Consider the following 26,782-nt stretch of genomic DNA (forward strand, 5'->3'; position numbering starts at 1 on the left):
AATTAACCAACTGCCAAACTCGACCGCACTCAGCCGCCGCAGTGTGGCGGGAAGGACTGCTCTGAACGAGCACCACCCACACTTCCCGCTGCACCCGGCCTGCGTGCGTCAGGGGTCACGTGCTGCGTCCCCTCCTCCCTACCGGCAACCGGGCGCTTCCCTCTTCCGGAAGTCGCTCCCCTCAGCGCGGAGTCCCTCCCACCACGGGCGACGTCAAACTAAGCTTCTACCACTGCGCTGCCTCCGGCCCCAGGCGTGGGGAGGGCCGCCGCTTTCTTACAATAAATCTTGCTGCTTCCGGGCCCTTGAACATTACAGATGACTGTTTTGAGGTTACTGCGTGTGCAAGTCTCGGAGACGCGTGAGTAGAGTTGGAGAGACCAGAAGCTGATTATCTGGGGGCCGCCTCCACAGAGGCTTCTCCCCCTCTCCGCAACTTGTGCCGCACTTGGTTCTGCCGAGACCCACGACGGTTCCGCCCCCTTCTTCCTTGTCATTGATGTTGTTGTTCTTGTCAGTGCCGCAGCCCCGACCGCCGGGAGCTCGAACTCGAGCGGGGGCCGCCCGGGCGGCGCGGTGGCGGCGGCGGCAGTGGCTGCGGCTGCAGCAGCTGCAACGGCTGCGGGGGCTGCTCCGGAGTCTGCGGGGGCGACCGGGGACCGGCAGCCATCGGCGGGGCCGGATGGCTCTGTGTGGGCAAGCGGCTGGGGCCGCGTCGCTGCCTAGCGAGCTGATCGTGCACATCTTCTCCTTCCTTCCCGCGCCTGACCGGCTGCGGGCCTCGGCCTCCTGCTCGCACTGGCGCGAGTGCCTCTTCTACCCGGCTCTCTGGCCCCAGCTCCGCATCTGCCTCCGGGTCTCACCCACGGAGCAGCCTCGGCTGGAATTCCTCATGCGCAAGTGCGGCTGGTTCGTGCGAGAGCTGCGCGTTGAGTTCGCCGCTGAGAATTACCTGAGCGGAGGCGGCGGCCCGGGCGACGGAGGAGGCGCGGACACCGGGACAGGCGGGGAGGAAGTCGAGGCCCCGCAGCTCTCAAACCGGTGGCTGGAAGTGCTGCGCACCTACTTGGAGCTGGTGCTGTGCGTGCTGGTCAGCATTCGGAACAACAGGTAGGCTCGTCGTAACCCGTCCACCCACCCTCCTTTTCCTCCGTTCCCTTCCGCGGGGCTCGGTCGCTCCTGGCTCTCACCCAGAAATAGTTTCAGCAAGGATATGCCCGGCCCGCTTCGAAGCTTTCTTCAGTGTCTGGGGGGTGTCAGTTATAACTGGGCGATTTCATTGAGGCGGGAGGGCATAATAGGACTCACCGTACTACTTTATAAACAGTGATGCACTTGGTGTTTATCAGACATCCCTCCTGGCGCCTTCCAGACAATGTCTCATTCATCCTCTCGGCGGCGTTGCGATGGAGCTGACAGGCGCCGTCAATATTCATTTTACAGAGGGGAGAGCTGAAGCTTGGAGGATGAGGCCTGTGAGTCTTGGGAGAAAGAAAAACATAACTTAGTTTTTCTGACTCAACCTGTCCATTCAAAATAAGTAGATCGTGGTGAGGGAGACAGGGGAGTGTGCTACTGATATGTTACTGGTGTCATAATTACAAGACTCCCTAAAAGAGCTCGTTAACAGCCCTTTACTTACCAGGAACAGTTTTGATTAACTGAGCCAGGCACAAAGAGTAGGAGGAGTGCTTGTTAAACGTAGGGATCGGAGAAGAGCCTGATCATCAGGGTTGGAAGTTCTTCCCCTTGCACCTCCAGACCCAACTTGTTCCCAGTGATTCACCTGTATCACAGTTCAGCGTGGTGGTTGCATGTGTTGGGTGAATTAGTCTGTGTCTGCAAAGGGTAAGCACCCTTAACTATCCTCGTTTTACCTCAGTACTTGGCCCTAATTCTGGGACTAATTTCTTATGTTCTGTGTTCTAACCGATTGTCCTAATAAATATTTCCTTTATTTCTATTATCGCTCTCTCCAAAATCCCATCACCTTTGATTTTCTGTATCTGGATATTCTAACTTACAATTAATGAGTTGGAAGAAAGTTCAAAAGGTCAAAAGAGCAATGTACATAGTAATAACAGCTGAGCAGTTCCTAAGTACTTTGACATTCACTAAGTCATCCTTTCAATGACCCTGTGAGTTAATGTTTAGAAATAAGTTAATCTCACCTTTATTTTTGAAAATGTCTTGGGATACTATAGTAATATTGGAAGTGTTAATATGAATGTTAAAAACATAAATGAGACTGGTTTTCTTTAAATTTTAACAAATTTGAAAATACTTTAAACCCAAGTTTTTATTTGGGTCCTCTGGTGAAGGCTCTTCATATTTCCTTCCATAATCACTTAAAATCTACAGACTAAAGTTCAGTTAAGACCCACACCAACTTCATTTACCACTTTTGATTTTCTAAAAATATAAAATTTAATGACTAATAAGAACATTTGACATTTTTCTATATATTTCTGAGTTAAATTTACAGTGGTTTTGTTTTGTGAGTTCTGCCATTTTATAAGTAGAAGAAGAGGGTATGAAACCTATCAGGTTACAAGCTTTATGCTTCCAGGCTGTGCTGAATTCCTTTATATAATACATACAACTCACACTCTTATTTTGTTGTGTTCCACTTATTTCTATGCCCCCAGGAAAGGAACTGAAACACCTGGAAATGTGGGAACTTGTCAAGCGTAGTGTTCTAAAAGGATATGTGGCATTTTGTTTTGCTTGATTTCTGGGTTTCATATGCACATGTAATTTCAGAGTGACTGTAGCCACCTTACTGATACCTTAGGTATTAGGAACAACTGATGAGGATTGAGGAGGTGCAGAAATGCCTCTCAAAGAATAAAATATAGTCCTCCAGGTTTCAGAGCTCCCCTTCTTTACTGCTAGGATATCAGCTGTCTTGATGAACAGTAAGAAGAGAAATACAGTATGTACTTATTTGACTATAAGTTAAGTAGGCTGAATTTCCTGCAATTGTCCTACAAGAAATTGTACACAGAAGTTCAAAACAACAAATTTAGGTATGTATTTTTAGGATTTAATCTGGTTGTTGAGTACTATCAATTGAAATACTATATTTCAGACTTCTTAGGAAAAGTGAGAGCTCCTGAACAATAAGATTTTTGACAATAGCTAATAGCTCAGTCTTTAAAAATATTTAAACATGTCCCTGGCTGGCGTAGCTCAGTGAATTGAGCGCGGGCTGCGAACCAAAGTGTCACAGATTCGATTCCCAGCCAGGGTACATGCCTGGGTTTCAGGCCATGACCCCCAGCAACTGCACATTGATGTTTCTTTCTCTTTCTCCCTCCCTTCCCTCTCTAAAAATAAAAATAAATAAAATCTTTTAAAAAAATACTTAAACAGCCCTGGCTGGTGTGGCTCAGTGTTGAGCGCCAGCCTGCGAACCAAAAGGTCATGGGTTCAGTTCCCAGTCAGAGTACATGCCTGGGTTGTAGGCCAGCTCCCCGGTCAGGTGCATGCGAGACACAGCCAATTTCTCTCTCACATCGATGTTTCTCTCCCTCTTTCTCCTCCTCTTCCCTTCTCTCTAAAAAAAATAAAATATTTTTAAAATACTTAAACAGTAGGCATAAGTACATTTCATCATCTGGTTTATTTTCTGGGCTATATAAATATTTTTACATAAGCTTTTTGGGGGGTGAAATGCTATATTGGGAGCAGTCCAGTTTTTTAAAGATGAATACTGCAAGTGAGAAAGATTTTTTTATGAGGTTGACTTTTTAAAATTCTGTCTTACAACTCTAGATATATGTACATTGACCATTTCATGACTATGTCAGCTTATATGCCTTCTAAATAGTAGAAGTAAGTCTATTAATAATTCTTAGATTTGGTCTTGGTGATGTGGCATACCGACAGAAGTCTTAACCTTTATATAGTTTTCTCAACATCAGTCTACCAACCAAAGAACTGATAAGCCCGTTTAAACATACATTTTAAAATAGGTTAAAAATTCTTTGGACATTTCACATTACTATCTAAGATGGTAGGAAATGCCTTGAAGGTGTTATTGCCAATAACTCTCAGCCTTATTTTTCCCATCATAGTGTAAAGAATACATGTATGAATAGCTGTTCATATTTTAGAGCTTACTTTTATTATTTATTTAAAGAAGCACATTTACAGAATAAATATATTAAAATATATTGGGACTCTGACCAGTCTATAGTAGTACCAAGGTAGTTGCCTATAGAGAAGAGAGATGAGACAATGCATATCCAGCAGACGCCGTACCTTAAAATTGACAAATTAAAGTGGTTCCATAGGGATAGCCTCAAGGTCATTGAGAAGGAATGAGACTCTAAAATGCTAAAGAAACTAACAACCTGGAAGGGCTGCTGTGAGGACTTAGGGCTCTCTCTGGTCCATGTACATATTCTTACAATGATTAATAAATGATATGGGTGGTGAACAAATAATACAATACACAAATGATGTATTATAGAATTGTATACCTGAAACCTATATAATTTATTAACCAATGTCACCCCAATATATTTAATTAAAAATAACTGATAAATGGAGGATAAGAAGTAAAACTCAATAAAAGGTTGCCAAAGTAAAATATTTTTTCTATATTAAATGAAGCTTTCTACCAGCTTTTGAGTGGTGATTAAATTATTTCCATTTTTATGTGTTAAATCTGAAGCAGGCTTGGAAGAGTTCAACTAAGTTTATATAGGACCCAAGATAACAGTTCTAAAAAAAAATTGTTTTTTTCCTCCAGATTTTGAGAACTGTGTGTCAAGCAGTGAAGCTCCTCATTTCCCATTCTAGAATCAATATTCTAGAGGGGAAAGGCTGACAGAAACAAGTAAACAAATGAAAGAATGTTTATTTCAATTGTGAAAATAAAAGAAAATCTGAAAATACAAAAGGACTATGTAATAATAACTAGGTAGCAACATTAGATAGAGTGGTAAGAGAAAACCTCTTTAAGCTTTGACATGAGTGACAAGAGTCACCCATCTGAAGATCTGAGCAAATAACATTCCAAGCAGGAAACAATGTTAAAAACCCAGGCCTTAGGCCAGACAAAAGTTTTGGCCTGTTGGAGCAGTAGGAAAGTACCATGAGAATGAGGGTAAGAGTGGTGTCATAATGAACTCCGAGAGGAAGGAATGGGTTAGGTTATGTGGGCTTCGGAGTGGTATTTCAACTATATTCTAAGAATAAAGGAATTAATCAATTGAAAAATTGGTTTTTAATACGTTTTATTGATTATGCTATTACAGTTGTACCATTATTTTTCTCCTCTTTATTCCCCTCTGCCCTGTAACCCCCCACCAGCATTCCCCCACCTGAGCTCATGTCCATGGGTCACACATATAAGTTCTTTGGCTTCTCCATTTCATATACTATTCTTAATGTCCCCCTATTTTTTGTTCCCCCTACTATGTATGTTTCTTATTCCCTGTACCGTTTCCACTACTCTACTCTTCCCTTCCCCCTCCCCACTGCTAACCCTTCATATGATCTCCATTTCTGTGATTCTGTTCCTGTTCTAGTTGCTTATTCTGTTTAGTTTTTGTTTTTTAGTTTCAGTTGTTGATAGTAATGAGTTTGTTGTCATTTTACTGTTCATATTTTTTATCATCTTTTTCTTAGATAGGTCCTTTTAACATTTCATATAATAAGGGCTTGGTGATGATGAAGTCTTTTAACTTGACCTTATCTGGGGAGCACTTTATCTGCCCTTCCATCCTAAATGATAGTTTTGCTGGATAGAGTAATATTGGATGTAGGTTTTTGCCTTTAATGACTTTGAATACTTCTTTCTAACCCCTTCTTGCCTGCAAGGTTTCTTTTGAGAAATCAACTGATAGTCTTATGGGAACTCCTTTGTAGGTAACTGTCTCCTTTTTTCTTGTTGCTTTTAAGATTCTTTCTTTATCTTTAATCTTGGGTAATGCAATTATGATGTGCTCTGGTATGTGCTTCCTTGTGTCCAATTTCTTTGGTACTCTCTGGACTTCCTGGATTTCCTGGAAATCTATTTTGTTTGCCAGCTTGGGGAATTTTTCCTTTATTTGTTCAAATAAGTTTTCAATTTCTTGCCCTTCCTCTTCTCCTTCTGGCACCCCTGTGATTCGGATGTTGGAATGTTGAAAGTTGTCATGGAGGTTCCTAAGCCTCTCCTCATTTTTTTGAATTCTTGTTTCTTCATTCTATTCTAGTTGGGTGTTTCTTTTTTCCTTCTGGTCCAAACTGTTGATTTGAGTCCTGGTTTCCTTCCCTTCACTCTTGGTTCTCTATACATTTTCCTTTATTTCACTTTGCATAGTCTTCACATCTTCCTCTATTTTGCAACCATCCTCAACCATTTCTGTGAGCATCCTGATTACCAATGTTTCGAACTGTGCATCTGATAGGTTGGCTATCTCTTCATCGCTTAGTTGTATTTTTTCTGGAGCTTTGATCTGTTCTTTCATGGGGGCCATATTTCTTTGTCTGGGTGCACCTGTTATGTAGTAAGGGGCAGAGCTTAAGGTATTCGCCAGGGCAGGGCAACAAGGCTATCTGTGGGGAAGGGGTCAGAGAGGGAACAGTGCAGCTTGCTCACTCTTTGCTGGCTTTCAGTCACTTCCTTCACTACCCACAAGCAAATTGGGCCCTTCTGGTGCTGATTCCCGGGTGGGTGGTTTTGTGTATGTTCTAGGACCCTGTGGGTCACTCCAGCGAACTCTCCTGTGAGGCTGGGAGTTTCCCCCACCGCCCAAAACCCCACAGGTTTTTTCATTCAGAGGTTTTTGAGGCTTTATTTCCCTGTGCTGAAACCCTGTGTTGTGTGGTCTGTGTTCTTCCCCAGTTGTTCCTCCTGGTTTATCCACATACAAATGTGGAACTGCCCGGTCTGCCAGCTGCTACCTCACCCACCACAGTCCTCCAGCTGCCCCATTGCCAGGAGTCCTCTCCACCCTGGCTGCCCATCTCCATCCTTCCTATCAGTCTGCATAAATGATTCTTCCTTAACTCCTTGGTTGTCAGGCTTCCATCCAGTTCAATTTTCTGGCAGTTCTGGTTATTTTTTGTTTTTAAATTTGCTGTTGTCCTGCTTTTGGTTGTGTGAGGAGGCACAGTATATCTACCTACTCCTCCATCTTGGTGGGAAATCTCAGGAAGATTAAAATCCGATTGAAAAATTGTTAAGACAGGAGTAATGTGATCTAATTTGCATTTTAAGACAATCACTCAGATTGCTGTGAAATGAATGAATTATAAGAGGACACAAGAAAGGAAGGAAGCAGGGAGATTGTGGGGAAGTTTTTCCGGCAAAGCCCCACATCCGCCACAATGAGAATAAGTCTACCAAGGCATGATCTGCTTGGAGAGGAAAAGTAGCCACCCAGATTTCTCAGAGGAGAAGAGCCAGGAGCCTTTTCCTCAGTGGGCTTTTATTGGGTATATATGTAAAGCTCATCAGTCATTGTCAGGTAGTAATGATCAAACAATAGATAACATTCAGACAACTCTGGGGGCTTATTTTGAGTCAGGGTCAATAGCTTAAGGGCCATAAAACTTTGGGGAACAGACTCACTTCATGCTTGGACCCTTATCATTTAAATTGAGGGTATTAGCAAAGTAGGTTTCATAGGATTTTATGCATTCTTTCTTAGGCCTGATTGCCTTAGGGAACTCGCCCTTTCCAGCACAGGGCTATACCCACCTGCAGCATTGTTTCAGGCTTAAGACAGGCAGGAGAAGTAAGGCAGCCAAGAGATTAGGAGATTTCTTGCAGACAGAATGAGGACTCAGGCTATGTCAAAACCGAGGGGTGAGGGTCCATCACCCCCTTTCTCCATAGTCCCCCAAGCCCTTTCCTGAGGGCCCCTCATGACCATGCCTGTCTTAGGTCATCCCTCCCTTGAGGAATCTTACCTGTCATTGGCTAACTGGTCATGCACTGGGGGCCAGGCAGGGTGAAGTAAAGTGGACAGAGGCGGTGTTCCTGCCAGGGAGATAAGCTTTGTCTCCTTTGTGGCATATGGTCCTAAGATCGTTTTACTCAGTTTTAGCCATAGGGGAGTTACAGCTCCTGAAACCAGGCAGGGTGGTTCCCAACAGGAGATTATTTGGAAAGCTGTTGCAATGATCTAAACAAGAGATGATGGAGACAGTTGATATGAAGAAACATGGATGCATTTGGAATATATCTTACAAGTAGAGCCAAGAGGACATGTTGATTGGATGTAGATTTTTTTTTTAAAGATTTTATTTATTTATTTTTAGAGAGGGAAGGGAGGGAGGGAGAGAGAGGGAGAGAGGGAGAGGGAGAGAGAGAGAGAGAGAGAAACATCAATGTGCGGTTGCTGGGGGTTATGGCCTACAACCCAGGAATGTACCCTGGCTGGGAATCGAACCTGGGACACTTTGATTCCCAGCCCGTGCTCAATCCACTGAGCTATGCCAGCCAGGGCTGGATGCAGATTTTTTAAAAAGGAAGGATCAAACATTTTTTATTACTTACCTTTTAAGACTCACTCAGTTTTCTTGTTCTTAGCACTGTTAAAGTTATCTTTTAATAGTATTTGAAATAGCAATTTTGTATATCAGTCTTATTTTTAAAAATCTTTTTTGTATAGCCTCTGGAATTTGACATTGACAGCAATTCTGAGATGGTAGTGGAATAAATGAACGTGTTAATGATTTGTCCTCTCTTTAAAAAAATAAATACGTAGGATTGAAACATAGTTTATTTTCTGAAAATATGGCTTGTCTTTGGTATTTGCTCCTCTGCCACCAAGTAACTTTCCAGTAAGGCCATATTCATATAGGCCTGACATAAATTTAAGTTAGTCTTTTGAACTGCCTCCAGAAACTTCACAGTCTTCCTTACCGCAGTCACTTGGAATTTTCTTTTCTGTGTTTTCTCCTCTTTCATTTTCTTCCTTCATGTAAAACCATTACTACTTGGGCCCTGGCTGGTGTGGCTCAGTGGATTGAGTGCCAGCCTGTGAACCAAAGTGTCGCCTGTTCAATTCCCGGTCAGGGCACATGTATGAGTTGCAGTCCAGATCCCCATTTAGGGAAGTGCAAGAGGCAACCATACATTGATGTTTCTCTCCCTCTCTCCCTGTCATCCCCTCTCTCTGAAGATAAAATAAATAAAATCTTAAAAAAAAAAACATTACTGCTTGGAATTTGCCTAAGTCTGGACCTAATATGAGCTGTGGGTTCAAGATGATGAGGCTAAGTGGAAAGGAAAAAGCAGATGGTACTCTGCACAAAGACTTTCCTTCCTTTTACCCCCATATCACTGGTGTCATCACCTTATACCACTAAGCCCAGGTAAACCTGTTTTTCTACCCACTCAAAATGTGTACCCTTCTATTACCTCTCTTGGTGGACAAGAAAAGGGAGGAAACAGAGGATAAAGTTGAGCTACCTTTTAACCTTTCTTGTTAGTCAGATGTTTGTAGTAACTTCAAAAGACTCTCACTCTTAGAAATCTCAAAGGCACAATTTAGAATCAAGGCAGAGAAGAAAGGTAAAAGACTTAGATCTTCTGTCGCTTAGACCCACTTTCTCAAGCCACACCCCTTCACACAAAAGTCCTATTAGAGCCACCACCACGGTCATGGAACTGGGTAAGGCCTATTCCTAGTTCCAATTGAATAGAGTTGAGTAGGCATGTTCTGGACAGGTTTTTGAAATCCTAAGCTAGTTTTCATGGAGAAACAGCAGTTTTCAACAACTGTATAATATAGGCAGTATTATTTTACAGATGGTAAAACTGAGGCACAGAGTACTTAAATGAATTTACCAGTTACATAATTAGAGAACTGACTGCCTTGTTTTCTAATTTTTAAGTAAAATTTTCAAACACGCACAAAAACTAGATGCAATGGACCTATTGCCCAGTTTCAACAATAAGGATTTTTCCATATTCATTTTCTTTTATCTTTACTGAAATATTTTAAAGCCAATCCAAGGTGTTTGTGTCATTTTACACTACTTCAGTGTAAACTGTGAAAATTATGGACATTTTTATGTATAACCACAATGCCATTAATATACTTAACAAAGTTACCAATAATTATTTAGTCTCACCTGATTTTTTATGTGAAACACAGTTTATTCTTGTATTGTTATTTTTTATTCTTATTTTTATTCTATTATAGTTGTCCCAACTTTCCCCCCTTTGTCTTCTTCTACCATCCCATCTCCCCCCACACACACACAATCTATTCCCATGTCTGTGGGTCATTCATATACATTCTTTGACTAATTCCTTCCCCTTCTTTCCACCATTATCCCCTCCTCCCTCCCCTGCTGTGGCACCTGTTAGCCTGTTCTTTTTCCATGTCTCTGGTTCTATTTTGCTCAGTTTATTTTGTTCATTAGATTCCTCTTATAAGTGAGAGACAAATAGCATATCACCTGATTTTTTAAAAATTGAGTCTTTTAAAAGAACTTTATTTCTACTCTAAGATTCTACACTCATGTACACTTGAAATGTAACCAACATAACTTTTTACGTCATTGGCACACAATGCATATTTTAATCATTGAATAAGCAAAGAGTAAGAAAGCAGTCACTCAGCTACGTTTCTAGGTTGTAAGTATTTAATGATCTGATTTAGCTCCATATCTAGAATTGATGACTTTTTAAAATAGAATTAAAGAAAAATGCAATTAGGTTGAGAATTCATTCTCTTCTGGCAGTAGTATGGCCTTCTGGATGTTTTAGAAAGACTGATTATCAAACACATTTTAGGATTTTCAGAATTTATTCTCTTCTAGCAATCTTATGGTTATATCCTATTAATATTACCATAGGGCCAGAGCTAAATTAATTTGAAGAATTAAAATGAAAGAAATGTTGCCTAACCAACTGTGATATGCTCCCAGTATGTTTTAGTTATATGCTTTTTGAACACTTGCATGTACAGGAAAGAACCTTGTTTGTTTCATTAGTTTACTTGTTGGTTCAACAGTAAATGAATGAATGTATAAACTAAGTAAATAAAACTCAGGTCACAGAGTTCTAATCTTTAAATAAAAGGATTATGTGGTGCGATTCCCATGTTACTGGTATAAGTGAAACATCTATTTATTGCCATGGTTCAGTAGGTTCTATGCTGGTATTGTTATCTCAATGTTCTTTTTCAGTTTTTTTTTTTATCATCTGAGACAATAACAAGCCACTTAGGGGCTATATACAGTCTCCTTGCCTTCACCATATGATCTGTAATCTAATTTCAACCTGATATATAAGAAAGTTGCCGTTGAGTTGCCAGGGGGTGTGTGTGTGTGTGTGTGTGTGTGTGTTTAAGTGAATTGTTATTTTCTGCGTGACTCAATAAATAAAATTCACTCTGAATGGAAAAGTACCTAAAATTTTTCCATGAATATCTCTTATATACTACTCTAAAATACGCCATTTACAATTTTTCTAAAAACTTCCCTTTTTAAGATTTTATTTATTTATAGAGAGAGGGGAAGGGAAGGAGAAAGAGGGAGAGAAACATCAATGCATGGTTGCCTCTTGCATACCATCCATGGGGACACCTAGCCTGCAACTCAGGCATGTGACCTGACTGGAAACTGAACCAGCCACCCTTCAGTTTGCAGGTCAGTACTCAATCCACTGAGCCATGCCAACCAGGGTAATTTTTCTAATAACTTTCAATAAGACCATTGTATTCAAGGACACGGTTTAATTATCAGAAAACAATAGGAACTAAGTAGGAGTCAGAACCCAGGTTCTCCACCTCATTCTGCCCTAACTAGTACTGCAGTCATACACAAGTCACTTCAATTTCCTCCATCTATAAAGACAAAGGAATTAAGTACTAGCTGGTGTGGCTCAGTGGACTGAGCACCAGTCTGTGAACCAAAGGGTCACTGATTTGATTCTCAGTCAAGGCACATGCCTGGGTTGCGGGCCAGGACCCCAGTGAAGGGGCGCATGACAGACAACCACACATTGATGTTTCTCTCCCTCTTTTCTCTCTCCCTTTCCCTCTGTCTAAAAATAAATAAAATCTTTTAAAAAATAAATGGATTAGATAATTCCACAAATCATTTCAGCTTCAAAAGCATATCAGTGATGGATCTGTAAAGAAAGTTTGCATATGCATTATTGGTTATACTGTAACAAGATTATTACCATTTTATTGTTGCAGATAAAAAGAATTTTTGTTAAATTGCCCTTGAGTGGCATGTCTAACATTGCTGGGACATTTAAAAATATTGTATAGCTGGAACTAAAACAGCAGTCTCCCAGGGACCCTCCTTATAAACTTGCTAAATTTTAATAATGCATGTTTTTAATTTTAAAATGATTTTCATGTGAATTAAGTTTTTATACAGGTGGAAAAGCTATATAAAGGTAATTTAAATTTCTTTTTAATTTTAAGAAATTCTTTCTGAATTCCTCAATAGTGTGCATTTATAAAAATAGAATATCAGCATAATACAGAAAAAGCAAAAAATTCATCAGAGATAATAGCTGATAAAATTCAATACATCTTTTTACAAAATATGAATAATTAAGTTTGGTTTTCCCTTAATATATCTTGTACATTTTTTCACATAATTAAAAATCCTATCATGCACTATTCACCTATTAGAAAGGTCAAAGTTCAGAATACTGCCAACATCAAATGCTGCCAAAATATGGAAGGAATGCAAAATGGTGCAGTCACTATGAAATATGGTTTAGCACTTCCTTATAAAATTAAAAATGCTTTTATGATACAGTCCAACAGTCATGCTCCTTGGTGTTTAAAAGGAGTTGAAAAGATAGGTCCTAACAAAATCCTGCATCTAGACATTTATAGCAGCTTTATTCATAATTGCCAGAAGTGGAACCAACCAAGATGTCCTTCAGTAGATGAATGTGTACATTAACCTTGGTACATTCAGACAGTGGAATTACTATTCAGTGCTTAAAAGAAATCAAGCCATAAAAAGACATGAAGGAACCTTAAATATATATTTCTAGCTAAAAGAAGACAATCTGAAAAGGCTGTACACTGAATAATTATAATTATATGAGAATCTAGGAAGCAAAACTAGAGAGACAATAATAAAGATAAATGGTTCCCAGGAGTGGGGCAGAGAGAGATCTGAACAAGCAGAGCACAGAGGACATTTAGGGCAGTGAAAAACCGCATGGTATAATGATGGGCATATGTCAATATATATTGACCCAAACCCATAGAATGTAAAACACCAGGAGTGAACTCTAAGTTAAACTGTGGACTTTGGATGATTATGTTCTGCCTGTCAATGTGGGTTTCATCCTTGGAAAAAATATATCATTCTGGTGAGTGATGTTGATAATGGGGCAGGAGGATATGCATATGAAGGTAAGGGTAAATAATTCCTCTCAATTTTGTTGTAAACCTAAAGCTACTCTTTAAAAAGATGAAGTCATTTAAAAATTGTATCATGATAATATGTGAGGTCCCTCTGGAACAAGTACAGTGTACTTTGTTACTATAACGAGAACAGATTGCACAACACTTATGTAACCTGGCAGCCAAGGAGAATGGACTTGAATGCACATATGTGAACCATGGCGACTTCACTGTACTTGTCAGTGGGGGAGGTATAGTTGATGAGCATGTGTACGGTGTGGCTGTTGCATTCAAAATAAACGAGTAGAGCAATGAATCTGCATCAAAGTTTGCATTAAGCTGGAACATTCCTCCATGGAAACTATTCAGAAGGCCACAGCTATGAGTGATTGGCAGCTTCATCACAACATGCCCACTCATGCATCACATCTCGTGCAGAGTTTTTTGGTGAAATGTCAAATCATGCAGGTGACTTAGCCCCACTAGAGCCCAGATTTGTTGCCCTGTGACTCCTGGCTTTTCCCAAAACTAAAATCACCTTTAAAAGGAAAGAGATTTCAGACCATCGATGAGATTCAGGAAAATACAATGAGGAAGTTGATGGCAATGGGGAGAACTGTGAGGTCCCAAGGTACCTACTTTTCAGGGGACTGAGGCATCATTGTCCTATGTACAATGTTTCTTGTATCTTGTATCTCCTTCAACAGATGCCTCTGTTTCATATTACATGGTTGGATACTTTCTGGACAGACCTTATATATTGGTTATACACTATTTAAGGTAAATTATTTTTTACACCCTGATTTGGACATTTAGTTTGTTGAACATTTTAAGTCCCCTGCAAACTCAGAGTATGTGTAATTTACTCATTAAAAAAATTTATAATTCCTGGCCATCAGGGTAACTGAACATAGAATTTGCATTTTAAAAAATCTCTCGCCCAGCCACCCACTTCCATCTGGCCCCAGCAGTGCTCTGATGGGCACAAGGGCAGTTGACACAGTGATGCCCCAGGTCTGTGCTCCTTGGCAAGCCCAGGGAGGACACGAGGTTGGCAACCCACAGCCAGTCTGAAGTGATGTGATTGCAGGAAGGTGGTATCTGGTTCTGATCTGACTTTCACATTGAGACCTCTGCTTGGGGAAAAAAAAATCTCTCAGCCCTGACTGGCATGGCTCCAGTCAGTTTAGTGGCATCCCGCAAAGGGAGCAGTTGCAGGTTTGATTCCTGGTTAGGGCACATGCCTGGGTTGCGGGCCAGGTCCCCAGTCCTGGCATGTGCAAGAGGCAGCTGATCTATGTTTCTCTCATAGATGAATGTTTCTCTCTCTCTCTACCTCCTTTCTCCTCTCTCTAAAAATAAATAAAATATTTAAAAAACATGTCAATCCCCCCCATCATTCCTTTTTGATTTTGAAGTTTTTTGTGTTTTTTTAATTGAATTATAATTGACATAAAATTATATTAGTTTCTTATGTACAATATGATGATTTGATACTACCTGACTTCAAGACTTCCTACAAAGTCAGAGTAATCAAGACAGTACGGTTTTGATGAAAGAACAGACAAATAAGTAGAACAGAATAACCCAGAAATAGACCCATGTAAATATAATCAACTGATCTTTCACAAAGGAACAAAGGCAAAACAATGAAGAAATAGTCTTTACAACAATGTTGGGACAGTAGGACATCCAGTAGACACAGACCTTACACGTTTCACAAAAATTACCTCAAATCAGATCACAGACCTAAATGTAAAACACAAAACTATAAAACTCATAAACGAAAACAGGAGAAAATTGAGATGATCTGGGGTTTGGTGATGACTTTTTAGATACAAAACCAAAGGCACAATCCATGAAAAGAATTGATAAGCTGGACTTCATTAAAATTAAAATTTTCAGCTTGGTGAAAGACACTGTCAAGAAATAAAAAGAGAAGCCACAGACTGGGAGAAGATATGTTTGCAAAGGACATATCTAATAAATGACTGTTAAGCAAGATATACAAAAAGTCTGAAATTCAGCAATAAGAAAGCAAACAACCCTACTAAAAAGTGGGCCAAAGACCTTAACAGACATCTGTATGTTATCATCAAAGAAGATATATAGGTGGCAAGTAGGCATTTGAAAAGACGCTCCTCATGGTATGTCATCAGATAAATGCAAATAAAAACAACAGTTAGATATCACTACACTTCTGTGGCCAAAATCTAGAACACTGACAGCACCAAATGCTGACAAAGATACAGAACAACAGGAGCTCTCATTCATTGCTGGTGTGAATGCAAAATGATACAGTCATTTTGTAAGACAGTTTGGTAGTTTCTTACAAAACTAAACCTACTCTATATGATCCCAAAATCCTCCTCCTTGGTATCTACCCAGAAGAGTTGAAAACTTTTTTTCCATTCACCCCAAACCCTGCACACAGATGTTTATACCAACTTTATTATTAACTGACAAAATTGGAAACAACCAAGGTGATTTTCAGTAGGTGAATGGATAAATAAACAACCAGACAGCGGAATATTATTTAATTTTTTTTTAAATGAGCTATCAAGCCAGGTAAAGACATAGAAAAACCTTGAAAGTATATTACTAAGTCAAAGTAGCCAATCTGAAATAGCTAAATAGTGTATGAATCCAACTATACAACACGCTGGAAAACACAAAACTATGGAAAAAGTAAAAAGTTCAGTGGTTGCCAAGAGTCAGCACTAGGAAAAAAAAAGAGCTATCAAACATAAAAGGAAGAAACTTAAATGCATATTACTAAGTGAAAGAAACCAGTCTGAAAACACTACTTAATGGTTTCCAATTCTATACTTTATTGCATTCCCAGCAACATGTAAAGTTATTGCTCTATTACTTTATAACGCTTAGTATTACCAGACTTTTTAACTTTAGATATTCTTGTGTGTGCGAGTGGAATCTCTTTGAGGTTTTCATTTTCATTTCCCTAATAACCAGGATGAATGTCTTTTCATTAATCAATTTTTTTCTTTAATGATTTATGTTTTTTGTGTCCTATCTAAAAAATATTTGCTTAATCCAAAGTCACAAGATTTTTCTCCTGTATTTTCTTAAGCAGTATTATAGTTTTAGCTGTCAAGCTTACGCATATGATCCATTTCAAGTTAATTTTTCTAGATTGTGTGAACTAAGGATCCAGTTGTCATAGCACCATTTTTTTAAAGACTATCCTTTCTGACATAGAATTGACTTTCCAAATTTGTCAAAATTGCTATTTTTATTTTATTTATCATTATCTTATAATATTAAACATGTGGATACAATAACCATATATGAATGGATCTAGTCTGGTATCTCTGTTCAGTTCCATTGATCACTACATCTATGCTTAAGCCAGTACCACCATGTCTGTGATCTATTAGTTAAGGAAGAGTCTTGAATTCTGATAGTGTATGCAATCTAACTTTGTTCTTTTCAAAGTTGTTTTGGCGATTCTACTTTATTTGCTTTTTGAAACAGCCTGCTGGCTTTTGATCGGGATTGTGTTGAGTCTGTTGATAATGTGGGGAGAACCAACATGTTAATAATATTCCAACATGTTAGTAGTCTTCCAATAAACAAATGTAGTGTATTTCTCTATTTTTTTAGGTATTTGGTTTCTCTGAACAATGTTACATAGTTTTCAGATTTATTCCTAATATTTCATATTGTTGATGCAACTGTAACTAGTACCGTTTTTCTGCATTTTAGTTTCTAGATGTTCATTGCTGGTTTATAGAAGAGAATTGATTTTTATATTTTGACCTTACTAATAAACTAACTTATGAGTTCTAGTAGCTTTTTTAGATTTCTTAGAATTTTTTGTGTAAATGATGAAATAATTGGCAACTAAAGATCATGTTACTTTTCCCTTTCCAATCTATGTGCCTTTTTGTTGATGGGTAATATTATGGAGTATATTTTTAATAGTTGTCTTGTCTGCTAATTTCTTCACCTGTCATTTCTGGGTATGTCTGTTGATTAATTTTTTCCTAGTTGTAACTGTCCCTTTGTCTTTATGTCTGATGATTTTGATTGGATGCCACACATTGTTATTCTTTGCATTGTTGAATACTAAATTCTTTAATTATATTTATTCCTTTAAAGAGTGTTGGGTTTTAATCTGACATATAGTTAATTTATGCGAAATCAGTTTGATCCTTTTGAATTTTGCGTTTAAGGTTTATCAGGAGAGATCCAAAATATCTAGGGCTAATGAATTACTGCTAAGGCACAGCTTTTCTGAGAGCCCTACCCAGTGCCCCTGTACTGCACTCTCTCTTAACTTTTGCTGGTAGGAACATAAACTCTTGCCACCACTGTGTGTGCTCTACTACTTTCCAGTAGTACTTTCTCCAGCCTTGTGTGCTTTTACCCCACATATTTGCAGATCATTACTCAACCAAAGACTTGGGTAATGTCTTGGCAGTCCTCTCTGCAGGTCCGTGATACTCTGTGCAACCCCCTTATCTCTGGTACTCTGACCTCCAAATCCTAGCCACTTCGGGCTCCTCCAAATCTTTCTCCTCAGCTTCAAGAGACTGCTAGACTCGGTTTGGGTTTTCCTATTCTGTGATACAGCCTGGAAACTCTCCAGGTTGTTATCTGAGGCAAGGATATTTCTCATCTCATTTTTCCCCCTTCCAGGGATCAGTCCTATATTGTTTATTGTCCAGTGTTTTGAAATAGTTGTTTTATAGGTTTGTCCTGTTTTCTAGTAGTTTATAGTAGGAAGGTACATGGCTGTTTAAACCTTTATGGAAGAAGTAAAAGTTTCTCCATATGTGCTTTAATACCACAAGGACAACTAGTGTTATAAATATACAGTAGTAATCACTGGAAGCTGGGTTGAAGGGAGAAAAATACTGAGACTGTGCGAATTTGTATAGGACTCTTTTCTCTAAATATTATAAGAAATTGAATGCGATATTTTTTCTACATTACATAAAAATTCATTCTAAAAAAATAGTCACTTTTTTAGAAGTCTTTAAATTTATTTTTTCTCCTAGAAGAGGTTATGAGAAGCAGATTAACCTCTTTATAATTCATAGATGTAGTGGCAACTTTAGAATAAAGAAAGGGTAAAAGAGAAAATACTTTAAAGGCAACCATAGTTACATATGTGTCTATTATAGTCATGTGTCCCTTAGAGTTTGATATGGTAGCTCTCTTCTCAGGAATAGTTATATCTCAGCCCCCCCACCCCTATATCCTTTATTTTTAATGAGTAAAAACATTTTAAGTTCATGTCTTCCTTTGAAATATTTTTAAGGATATAATTTTTCTGGTAGTCACATGGAAGGTTGATTAGATCTACTAGAGTGACTAATTTAAAATTTTTCAGAAGTCAAGAAAAACACATTAGATTTATACTATTAGTAATCTTTACAATATTTTCCTTGACATGTTCTACATTGGCTATTTTATAACCTTTTCCTATTTACCAATTGGATTCTTTTTTTTTAATATATTTTATTGATTATGCTATTACAGTTGTCCCATTCCCCCCTTCTCTCCCCTCCACCCTGTACCCCCCTCCCACCACATTTCCCCCTTTAGTTCATGTCCATGTGTCATACTTACGAGTTCTTTAGTTTCTACATTTCCCGTACTATTCTTGCCCTCCCCCTATCTATTTTCAACCTACATTCTATGCTACTTATTCTCTATACCTTTTCCCCCTCTCTCCTCCTCCCACCCCCCTGCTGCTAACCCTCCATGTGCCCTCCATTTCTGTAGTTCTGTTCCTGTTCTTATTGTTTACTTAGTTTCTTTTGGTTTTGCTTTAGGTGTGGTTGTTAATATTTGTGAGTTTGCTGTCCTTTTACTATACATGTCTTTTCTTTATCTTCTTTTCTTAGATAAGTCCCTTTAGCATTTCATAAAATAAGGGCTTGGTGATGATGAACTCCTTTAACTTGACCTTATCTGAGAAGCACTTTATCTGCCCTTCCATTCTAAATGAGAGCTTTGCTGGATAGAGCAATCTGGGATGTAGGTCCTTGTCTTTCATGACTTGGAATATTTCTTTCCAGCCCCTTCTTGCCTGTAAGGTCTCTTTGGAGAAATCAGCTGACAGTCTGATGGGAACTCCTTTGTAGGTGACTGTCCCCTTACCTCTTGCTGCTTCTAGGATTCTCTCCTTCGTTTTTACCTTGGCTAATGTAATTATGATGTGCCTTGGTGTGTTTCTTCTTGGGTCCAACTTCTTTGGGGCTCTCTGAGCTTCTTGGATTTCTTAGAAGACTGTTCCCTTTGCCAGACTGGGGAAGTTCTCCTTTATTATTTGTTCAAATACGTGCTCAATCTGTTGCTTTTCCGCTTCCGATTCTGGTACCCCTATAATTCGGATATTGGAACATTTAAAGGTGTCTTGGATGCTCTTACTCTTTTCCTCAATTTTTTGAATTCTTATTTCATCATGCTTTCCTGCTTGGTTGATTCTATCTTCCTTCTGGTCCACTGTATTGTTTTGAGACTCATATTCCTTCCTTTCACTATGGGCTCTCCTCCGCGTGTCTTCCTGCATCTGTTTTACGGTAATCTGCATTCTTTCATCTAAATTTCATCCCACATCAACCAGTTCCGTGAGCTTTCTGATCACCAGTGTTTTGAACTGCGCATCTGATAGATTGGCTAATTCTTGGTCGCTCATAAGGATGAGTCCTGGGGGACTGATCTGCTCTGTTGAAAACATATTTTTTTTTTCCCCTGTCTCTCCTTTTTTTTTCCCCCCGGTCTGGTTGCTCTTGTTACGGTGGGGGGCGGAGCCTTAGGTGCTCACCGGGGCTGGGCACCCCAGTCGCTAGATTGTGACATTATATGTGGGGGCGGGGCGGGAGAAAACAATGGCGGTAGTTCCGTTCCCCTGGACTCAGACCCTTGTCTGGGCTTCTGGGCCGCGAGTTCTGCCCTGGTCCACAATCGCTACCCCTCTGGGTCTGCCAGCCGCAGCTTGCGTACTCAGGGATCACCGCTGCCTTCTTGCGCACCGGATGGCTTTTGCGCCGATTTCGCGCCAAACCTTCCCCCGACCTCCGCGCGCCGCCGACCCGAGCCAGCCCCACACCCGCCCGGCTCGTCTTCTCCTACCAGTCCGATGAACGCGTCTACTTCAACTTCTTGGCTGCCCGACTTCCATTCAGATAAATCCTCTGCCGGATCTGGGTGTTATTCTGATAGTAAATTATTGTTGTAAATTATTGGTTTTCTAATCTTGGTTGTACAAGGAGGTACGGTGCGTCCACCTATTCCTCCATCTTGCCGGAAGTCCCCCCCAATTGGATTCTTAATGGTTTTATTTTTTATTTATGTGGGATTCTTTAACACATTAAAAAATAGGTAACACTTGTTATAAATGTTTTTCTCACCATGTTGGTTTTCTCTTTTTAGTGAGGTATGCTATTAAATATAAATTATTTCATTTTTATATGGTAAGATATTTCTCTAATTTATTCTATTATTTCTAATCTTAGAAAGTCTTATCCCTCAGAAATTAGATCACGTTTATACCAGTTTAACCTTCATGTGATGCTTTAGTATGTATGATATCTCTGCAGATTATTTACTCTGTTGAGAAGTGCCTTCGATTTCTTTTTCACAGTAGTTTTTAAAAAGATTTGTCTGTATTCATTATCTTTCTTTCCTCACATCCAATCTGACCTTTTTATCATTATACCACATAAAATGACTTCCATTCTGATCACCATGTTGTTAAGCCAAAAGGACATGTTAATCTTTGTAAGACCTTAAGACAGTATTTGACACTGCTGTTGGTCACTTTATTCTTTGTACAAAGTTTTCCCTTTGTCTCTGATTTCCACACTCCTGATTTTTTCCAACTTCTGACCTCTCCTTTGCAGCCTCATCCTTCTCTAATTTAATTATTAAAGTTCCTCACAACTTAACTTTTTTCCTGCTCTTCTTCTCATTTATACTCTTACCCTAAGCCCTGTTGCTCCCCTCCATTACTTCAGTTATCATCCAGATAACTGCTTGCTCCAGATGTGGAATTGCCTTCTCAACATCTTAATTTGACTATCTTCATGATTCTTCTTCAAGTTAAATTTTAGAATCATCAGGTTTTTTAGTGAAACTAAGGTTATTCATTTGGAAAACTGATGCATACTTTCAAATGTTATTTTTTATTTACTTAAATTTTTTATCACTGTAGTAGACTACATGTTTCTTATTAAATTTATTCTAAGTGGTTTCTCTGGTTGGTTATTATTGGCATTTATACCAATAATTTGTATTCAGTTATTAGTTTTCTCCTACTTTATTTAGAATTTTACTATTAGAAAAGTATGTTTTGCCCTGGCTGGTGTTAGCTCAGTGGATTGAGTGCGAGCTGCGAACCAAAGTGTCGCAGGTTTGACTCCCAGTCAGGGCACATGCCTGAGTTGCAGGCCATGGCCCCCAGCAACCACACATTAATGTTTCTCTCTCTCTTTCTCCCTCCCTTCCCTCTCTAAAAAATAAATAAATAAAATCTTTTTAAAAAAAAAAGAAAAGTATGTTTTGTAGCTAAAGTTATCTAAAACAAAGATTTTCACATACTTTTTTATCTCTCTTGATCATAAGCTATACTTTTGATCATGGAACTAGGAAGGTTCTCTACATTTTAGTCAAACAGTATTTCTTACTGAGAAGATATCTTCAGGGCAGCGCCCCACCCTTTGAGCATTAAAGATGTTAAGTTGACTGGTTTGGGAAAATTTTATATTATAATTAACATCTATATAAAACTTACAGATTATACAGCTCTTTCATAGTCATTTTGTTATTTATTCATCTCAACCTTTTTAGGTAGATGATATTATTACTGGAAAACAATTGAGTTGCAGGGACATTAAGAGACTTTTCCATGGTCATTAAAATACTGAGTTCCTGAACCAATGCTATACCCCAGCCCTCATTTTATAGAACTCATGCTGTTTGTACTGAATCACATTGCTTTTCATTGTATGTAAAAAGCAATCTTAAAGTACTTAATTGGATTCTAAGTGAGTTATGAGGTAGAAACTTCCCTAGAATATCCATTGTGAGTACTTTTAAAAATTTATATTTTTATATATGAATCACTTAGACAATCATTTAAATTTTTTTTATAGGAACCTCCAGAAGTTTAGCCTTTTTGGAGACATAAGCGTTCTACAACAGCAAGGAAATTTGTCAAATACATACCTCAGCAAGGTGGACCCTGATGGCAAAAAAATTAAGCAGTAAGTTATATAGTTAGAGGAAAGGGGCTTATATAATAATAATTTTACTTTTTTTGAGAAATTATAAGATACCATCAGAAGAGTAATGATTATTTTTCTAAAAAGAACATATGTCCTGGAAATGTCTTAACTATGAAATACAGTGATCATCATATGCCATTTCATGTCATAAGTTTTAAGACAATTCAAAGAATTTTCTGGATAATTAATGTTTTGTACAACTTATCTACTTGTTTTTGCCCTAAGTTGTATGTCACCAGTCTTCTGCCATACTGGTATGAAGTGAACATATCTCTATATGTTCCTTGAACATATCTCTATATGTTTAACAGATCTGTAAGTTTAATACAACTTATTTGTAATATTTTAATGTGAATTTTAATGGTACTTATGATAATACTTGTGGGTTGGATTGAAACTAACTGAGAAAAAAATGGATCTTAACATTGCATGCCAGTTTTTACTGCCTATTTTCAAAAGACAGTTAAAAGATGAGAGCTAAATGTTAAGAGGATCATTGTGGCATGTGTTTTCCTTACAGAATTCAGCAGCTGTTTGAAGAAATACTGAGTAATAGTAGGCAATTGAAATGGCTGTCCTGTGGGTTTATGCTGGAAATAGTAACCCCAACATCACTGTCATCTCTCTCAAACTCTGTTGCCAACACTATGGAGCACCTGAGTTTACTGGATAACAATATTCCTGGTAACAGCACTCTTATCACCGCAGTGGAACTAGAGCGATTTGTGAATCTACGCTCACTTGCCCTGGATTTCTGTGACTTTACAGCTGAGATGGCAAGAGTCTTAACTGATAGCAACCATGTGCCTTTGCAGCGACTGTCTCTCCTGGTCCACAATGTTTCCGTGATGCACAAGTCTCTGGACAACATGCCAAATGATGAGCATTGGAAAGCCTTGTCACGAAAGAGCACCAGCCTTCGGGTCTATATAATGGCTTTTGATATCAAGAGTGAAGATATGTTCAAGATTCTGAAGCCCAGTATACCACTAGAGAGGATTCATTTTGACAGCTACATCACTTGTGTTTCGGGAGCTATTGTTGATCTCATATCTAGACAGTATGACAAATTCCTCACTCATTTTATATTAATGAATGATGTGATCGACACATCTGGATTTCCAGATCTTAGTGACAACCGAAACGAAGATCCATTGGTTTTACTAGCGTGGAGGTGCACAAAACTCTCTCTTTTGGCAATTCATGGTAGGTGATTTTTGTTCTCTATACTTTGATATTAATCTTACATCTAAAATATGTTATGCTAATAAAAAGATAGCACTGGCATTTATAGTATAAAAATCTCATAACAGCCTTGGCTGATGTGGGTCAGTTGCTAGGAGCATCGTTTTCCTTAAACCAAAAGGTTACAGGTTCAATTCCTGGTCAGGGAAAAAGCCTAGGTTGCAGGTTAGGTCTGGTCCAGTGCGTATAGGAGGCAACCAATAGATGTTTCTCTTTCACACTGATGTCCCTCTCCCTCCCTCCCTTCCCTTCTCTCTAAAATCAATAAGCATGTTTTCTGGTGAAAATTTTAAAAGATCTTATAACAAATTAATATGCAGATTTTTATACTTTTTAAGGTTTATAAAATATACCAACAAATGGAAAGTCACATCTCTGCCCTAAGTGTTCTGCTCCAAGTTCCCTGTTACATTTTTCTTCTACCATGTAATTGATGGCATTTTATAAAAATAGCATTTGAAGTTAATTTTTCTAGGAAAACATATGTATTTATCTGCAGTAAAAATATTTCCTCTAATCACAAATCTCTTAAAAAAATAACATGGAAGAGAAACTGTGATTTCTTTCATGCCCATTGACTTCTAGATTCTAGGTATTAACATGAATTTATATGACTTTTTTTTTTTAATGGTGGTTCCATTGATCAGGTATATTCTTATTTCATACTAGGGCCTTTCATCTTAATTTGAACTTGGGGGAGAGAGTTTCTATTCTGACAAGTTAGAGGAATATTTTACTTCCCTTTTTTGATACTTAGACATTTATAGAATACAAATTAGGAAGTCTCTATGAACATCTTAAGCTCTCTTTATTAGCTCTCTTTCATTGTTTTTGAAATTATTTTTTTAGCCTGTATTTGTGTCTTGCTTTTCAAGGTTTGTTTTGTAATTTAGTCAGCCAGCAGAGGTAGTAGCAAAGACTAGACCAATGTTGAAGGTGTAATAAATGAGGATTTTGTATCAGATAAAGAAATGTCAGGTTATTCAAAAGTTAAATTAACCCAGTCCTTTTAAAAGCTTTTTTTCTTCTTTTAAGATATAAGGTGTTAGAGACAGCTAAATCCCCTCCATCCATTCTCCTTTTATTCCTTCCCAGAGGTAATTATTCTGAAATTAGTATATAGTATTCCCATGACTGTTTTATACTTGACATATTTGCTACTGACAATTAATTTATCTTTAAAGTTTAACGTATCACTTCATAACTTTGGACTATGAATGATTTTTCATTAATGAAAAATATCAGTTTAACTATGTATTGTTAATGAATACATACTTTTGAAATACAAAATTTGTTCTTTGTGATATATTACTATCCAAAGCTATAAAATTATATTTTAAATATATTTTGTTTTAGTAAATGTGGTGGTATGAGAATAGGATTATAGCACCTTCCATTTTACAACCCACAGTAATGTTCTTGGAGATAATATCAAACCTGTCATTTTTCTTTTTCTGGCTAATCATACTTCCTTCTCGAATCTCAGTATATTTTTCAAAGAAAAGGACCAAAGTGGTGAGATACAAATTTGTGGAAAAGGCTAACTTATATAGACAAAATAAAATGCAAGGAAATTACAGTGCTTGTGTTTTGCTTATTTTTAAGGTTACACAGTGTGGGCACACAATCTCATCGCCATTGCTCGTCTCCGTGGCTCTGATCTGAAAGTACTTGAAGTCACTGAAGAAAGCATTGATTTTGACCAAGGTGAACTTGCCGACCAGGATGTGGATCCAGTTCATAACCTTATTGAGCAGGTATCCCTGGGCTTGGGCCAACCTTGGCATGCAGTCATGGACATCGAATCACTCAGTGTCTTCACTGAACCAAATCGTCATTTTTACAGAGAGATGCAAAGCTTCAGCGAAGACATTTAGCTTTTTTTTTTTAAATGTACAATTCCTGTGGTTACATATGCAAGTAGGGTCCCATTATGTTTTTTTTCAGTAGTGTGAATTAATCCCTTTGTGCTGTGTTTAATCAGTATTAGCTTCATAGAGTTATATATGTATATTCTACTTCTTGATCAAAGAACGTACTCGGGTATTGGTTTAGAAGTTCAAAGTGACTATGTATAGGGCTTTCACGGTTAATGAACTTGTTACCAAACCTTAAGGATATACAACCGAAGGTTGTCTGAGGTTGCTGGCTAACTTTGTTTTTCACTGAGTTACTCTGCCTTTTTGATGTTTTTATTCTTTGTGTGTCAGAGTTCAGAACTCAGGAGCCAAAATATTTTTATACATATATAGAAATATATCCATAGCCTGGTAGATTTGTATGCAATGCACTGCATTCATGTATTCTAATAGCATTTCATTAATTTTTATTTGAAATGGAAGGGAGGATAATGTCCCAGATGATTTATCCTTAACAAAAAAACCAAGACTTTAACTTTCATTACATATATAAAATTGATATCACCAATTACCATTCTGAATTTTGTATAGTACTAGGTTAGAACACTGCTTAATCCTTTTTTTAAATGCATTTACATAAACAAAATACTCAAATTGTTGGATTTTTAAAAACTATATATGACTTGATTTTATTTATCAATTATATTATACATTTAAGTTAGCTTTTAAGCCCAGATTTCAAGTAGTGGAGGAAGAAAGAAACTATATTCCAGGGTAAAACCTCCTAAAGAAAATCAAAAAACAGAATTATAAACACACATGCTTGCAAACATTAGTCGTGAAATCCCTAGCAACAAGTCACTGGATTTTTCTCTGTCAGCACGCGTGTCAGCTGCCAAAGAATAGACTTAACTGAAGAAGTGCCCACATGCTGGCAGGGGCCGGCCCACTCTGGCCAGCCAGATACTGCTAGATTGTAATATTTAAGGTCGAATTTCGACCTGTGGTACACAGCTGTGCTGTGGCTCAGTCAGCAACCTCAGAACTCTGAAAAACAAAACAAAAAAGAAAAAAAAAA

At 38.3% G+C, this 26,782-nt stretch overlaps 1 protein-coding gene and 1 non-coding gene across 3 annotated transcripts; both read left to right on the forward strand.

Moving 5' to 3' along the window:
* Positions 1–318: 318 nt before the first annotated feature.
* FBXO33 (F-box protein 33) lies at positions 319–26,782 on the forward strand. Of its 2 annotated transcripts, XM_028505701.2 has the most exons (4): positions 319–1,110; positions 22,469–22,579; positions 23,121–23,806; positions 25,451–26,782. In XM_028505701.2, the coding sequence occupies exons 1-4, from the start codon at positions 500–502 to the stop codon at positions 25,720–25,722; spliced, it is 1,680 nt and encodes a 559-aa protein (XP_028361502.1). In that variant the 5' UTR covers positions 319–499; the 3' UTR covers positions 25,723–26,782. The 2 variants fall into 2 exon arrangements, with proteins under 2 accessions (XP_028361502.1, XP_035884808.1); XM_036028915.1 differs by lacking the exon at positions 22,469–22,579.
* Positions 14,231–14,472, forward strand: LOC114493706. The gene has a single exon (XR_003684313.1).

Source organism: Phyllostomus discolor, chromosome 1 (assembly GCF_004126475.2).
Source record: "Phyllostomus discolor isolate MPI-MPIP mPhyDis1 chromosome 1, mPhyDis1.pri.v3, whole genome shotgun sequence".
NCBI classification, from domain to species: Eukaryota; Metazoa; Chordata; class Mammalia; order Chiroptera; family Phyllostomidae; genus Phyllostomus; species Phyllostomus discolor.

Excerpts from the sequence above, each read along its gene's own strand:
- FBXO33 (XM_028505701.2), top strand. The coding sequence starts at position 500 with ATGTTGTTGTTCTTGTCAGTGCCGCAGCCCCGACCGCCGGGAGCTCGA. Across the intron at positions 1,111-22,468 it reads GTCAGCATTCGGAACAACAG|GAACCTCCAGAAGTTTAGCC; the intron begins GTAGGCTCGTCG and ends TTTTTTTTATAG. Across the intron at positions 22,580-23,120 it reads GATGGCAAAAAAATTAAGCA|AATTCAGCAGCTGTTTGAAG; the intron begins GTAAGTTATATA and ends TTTTCCTTACAG.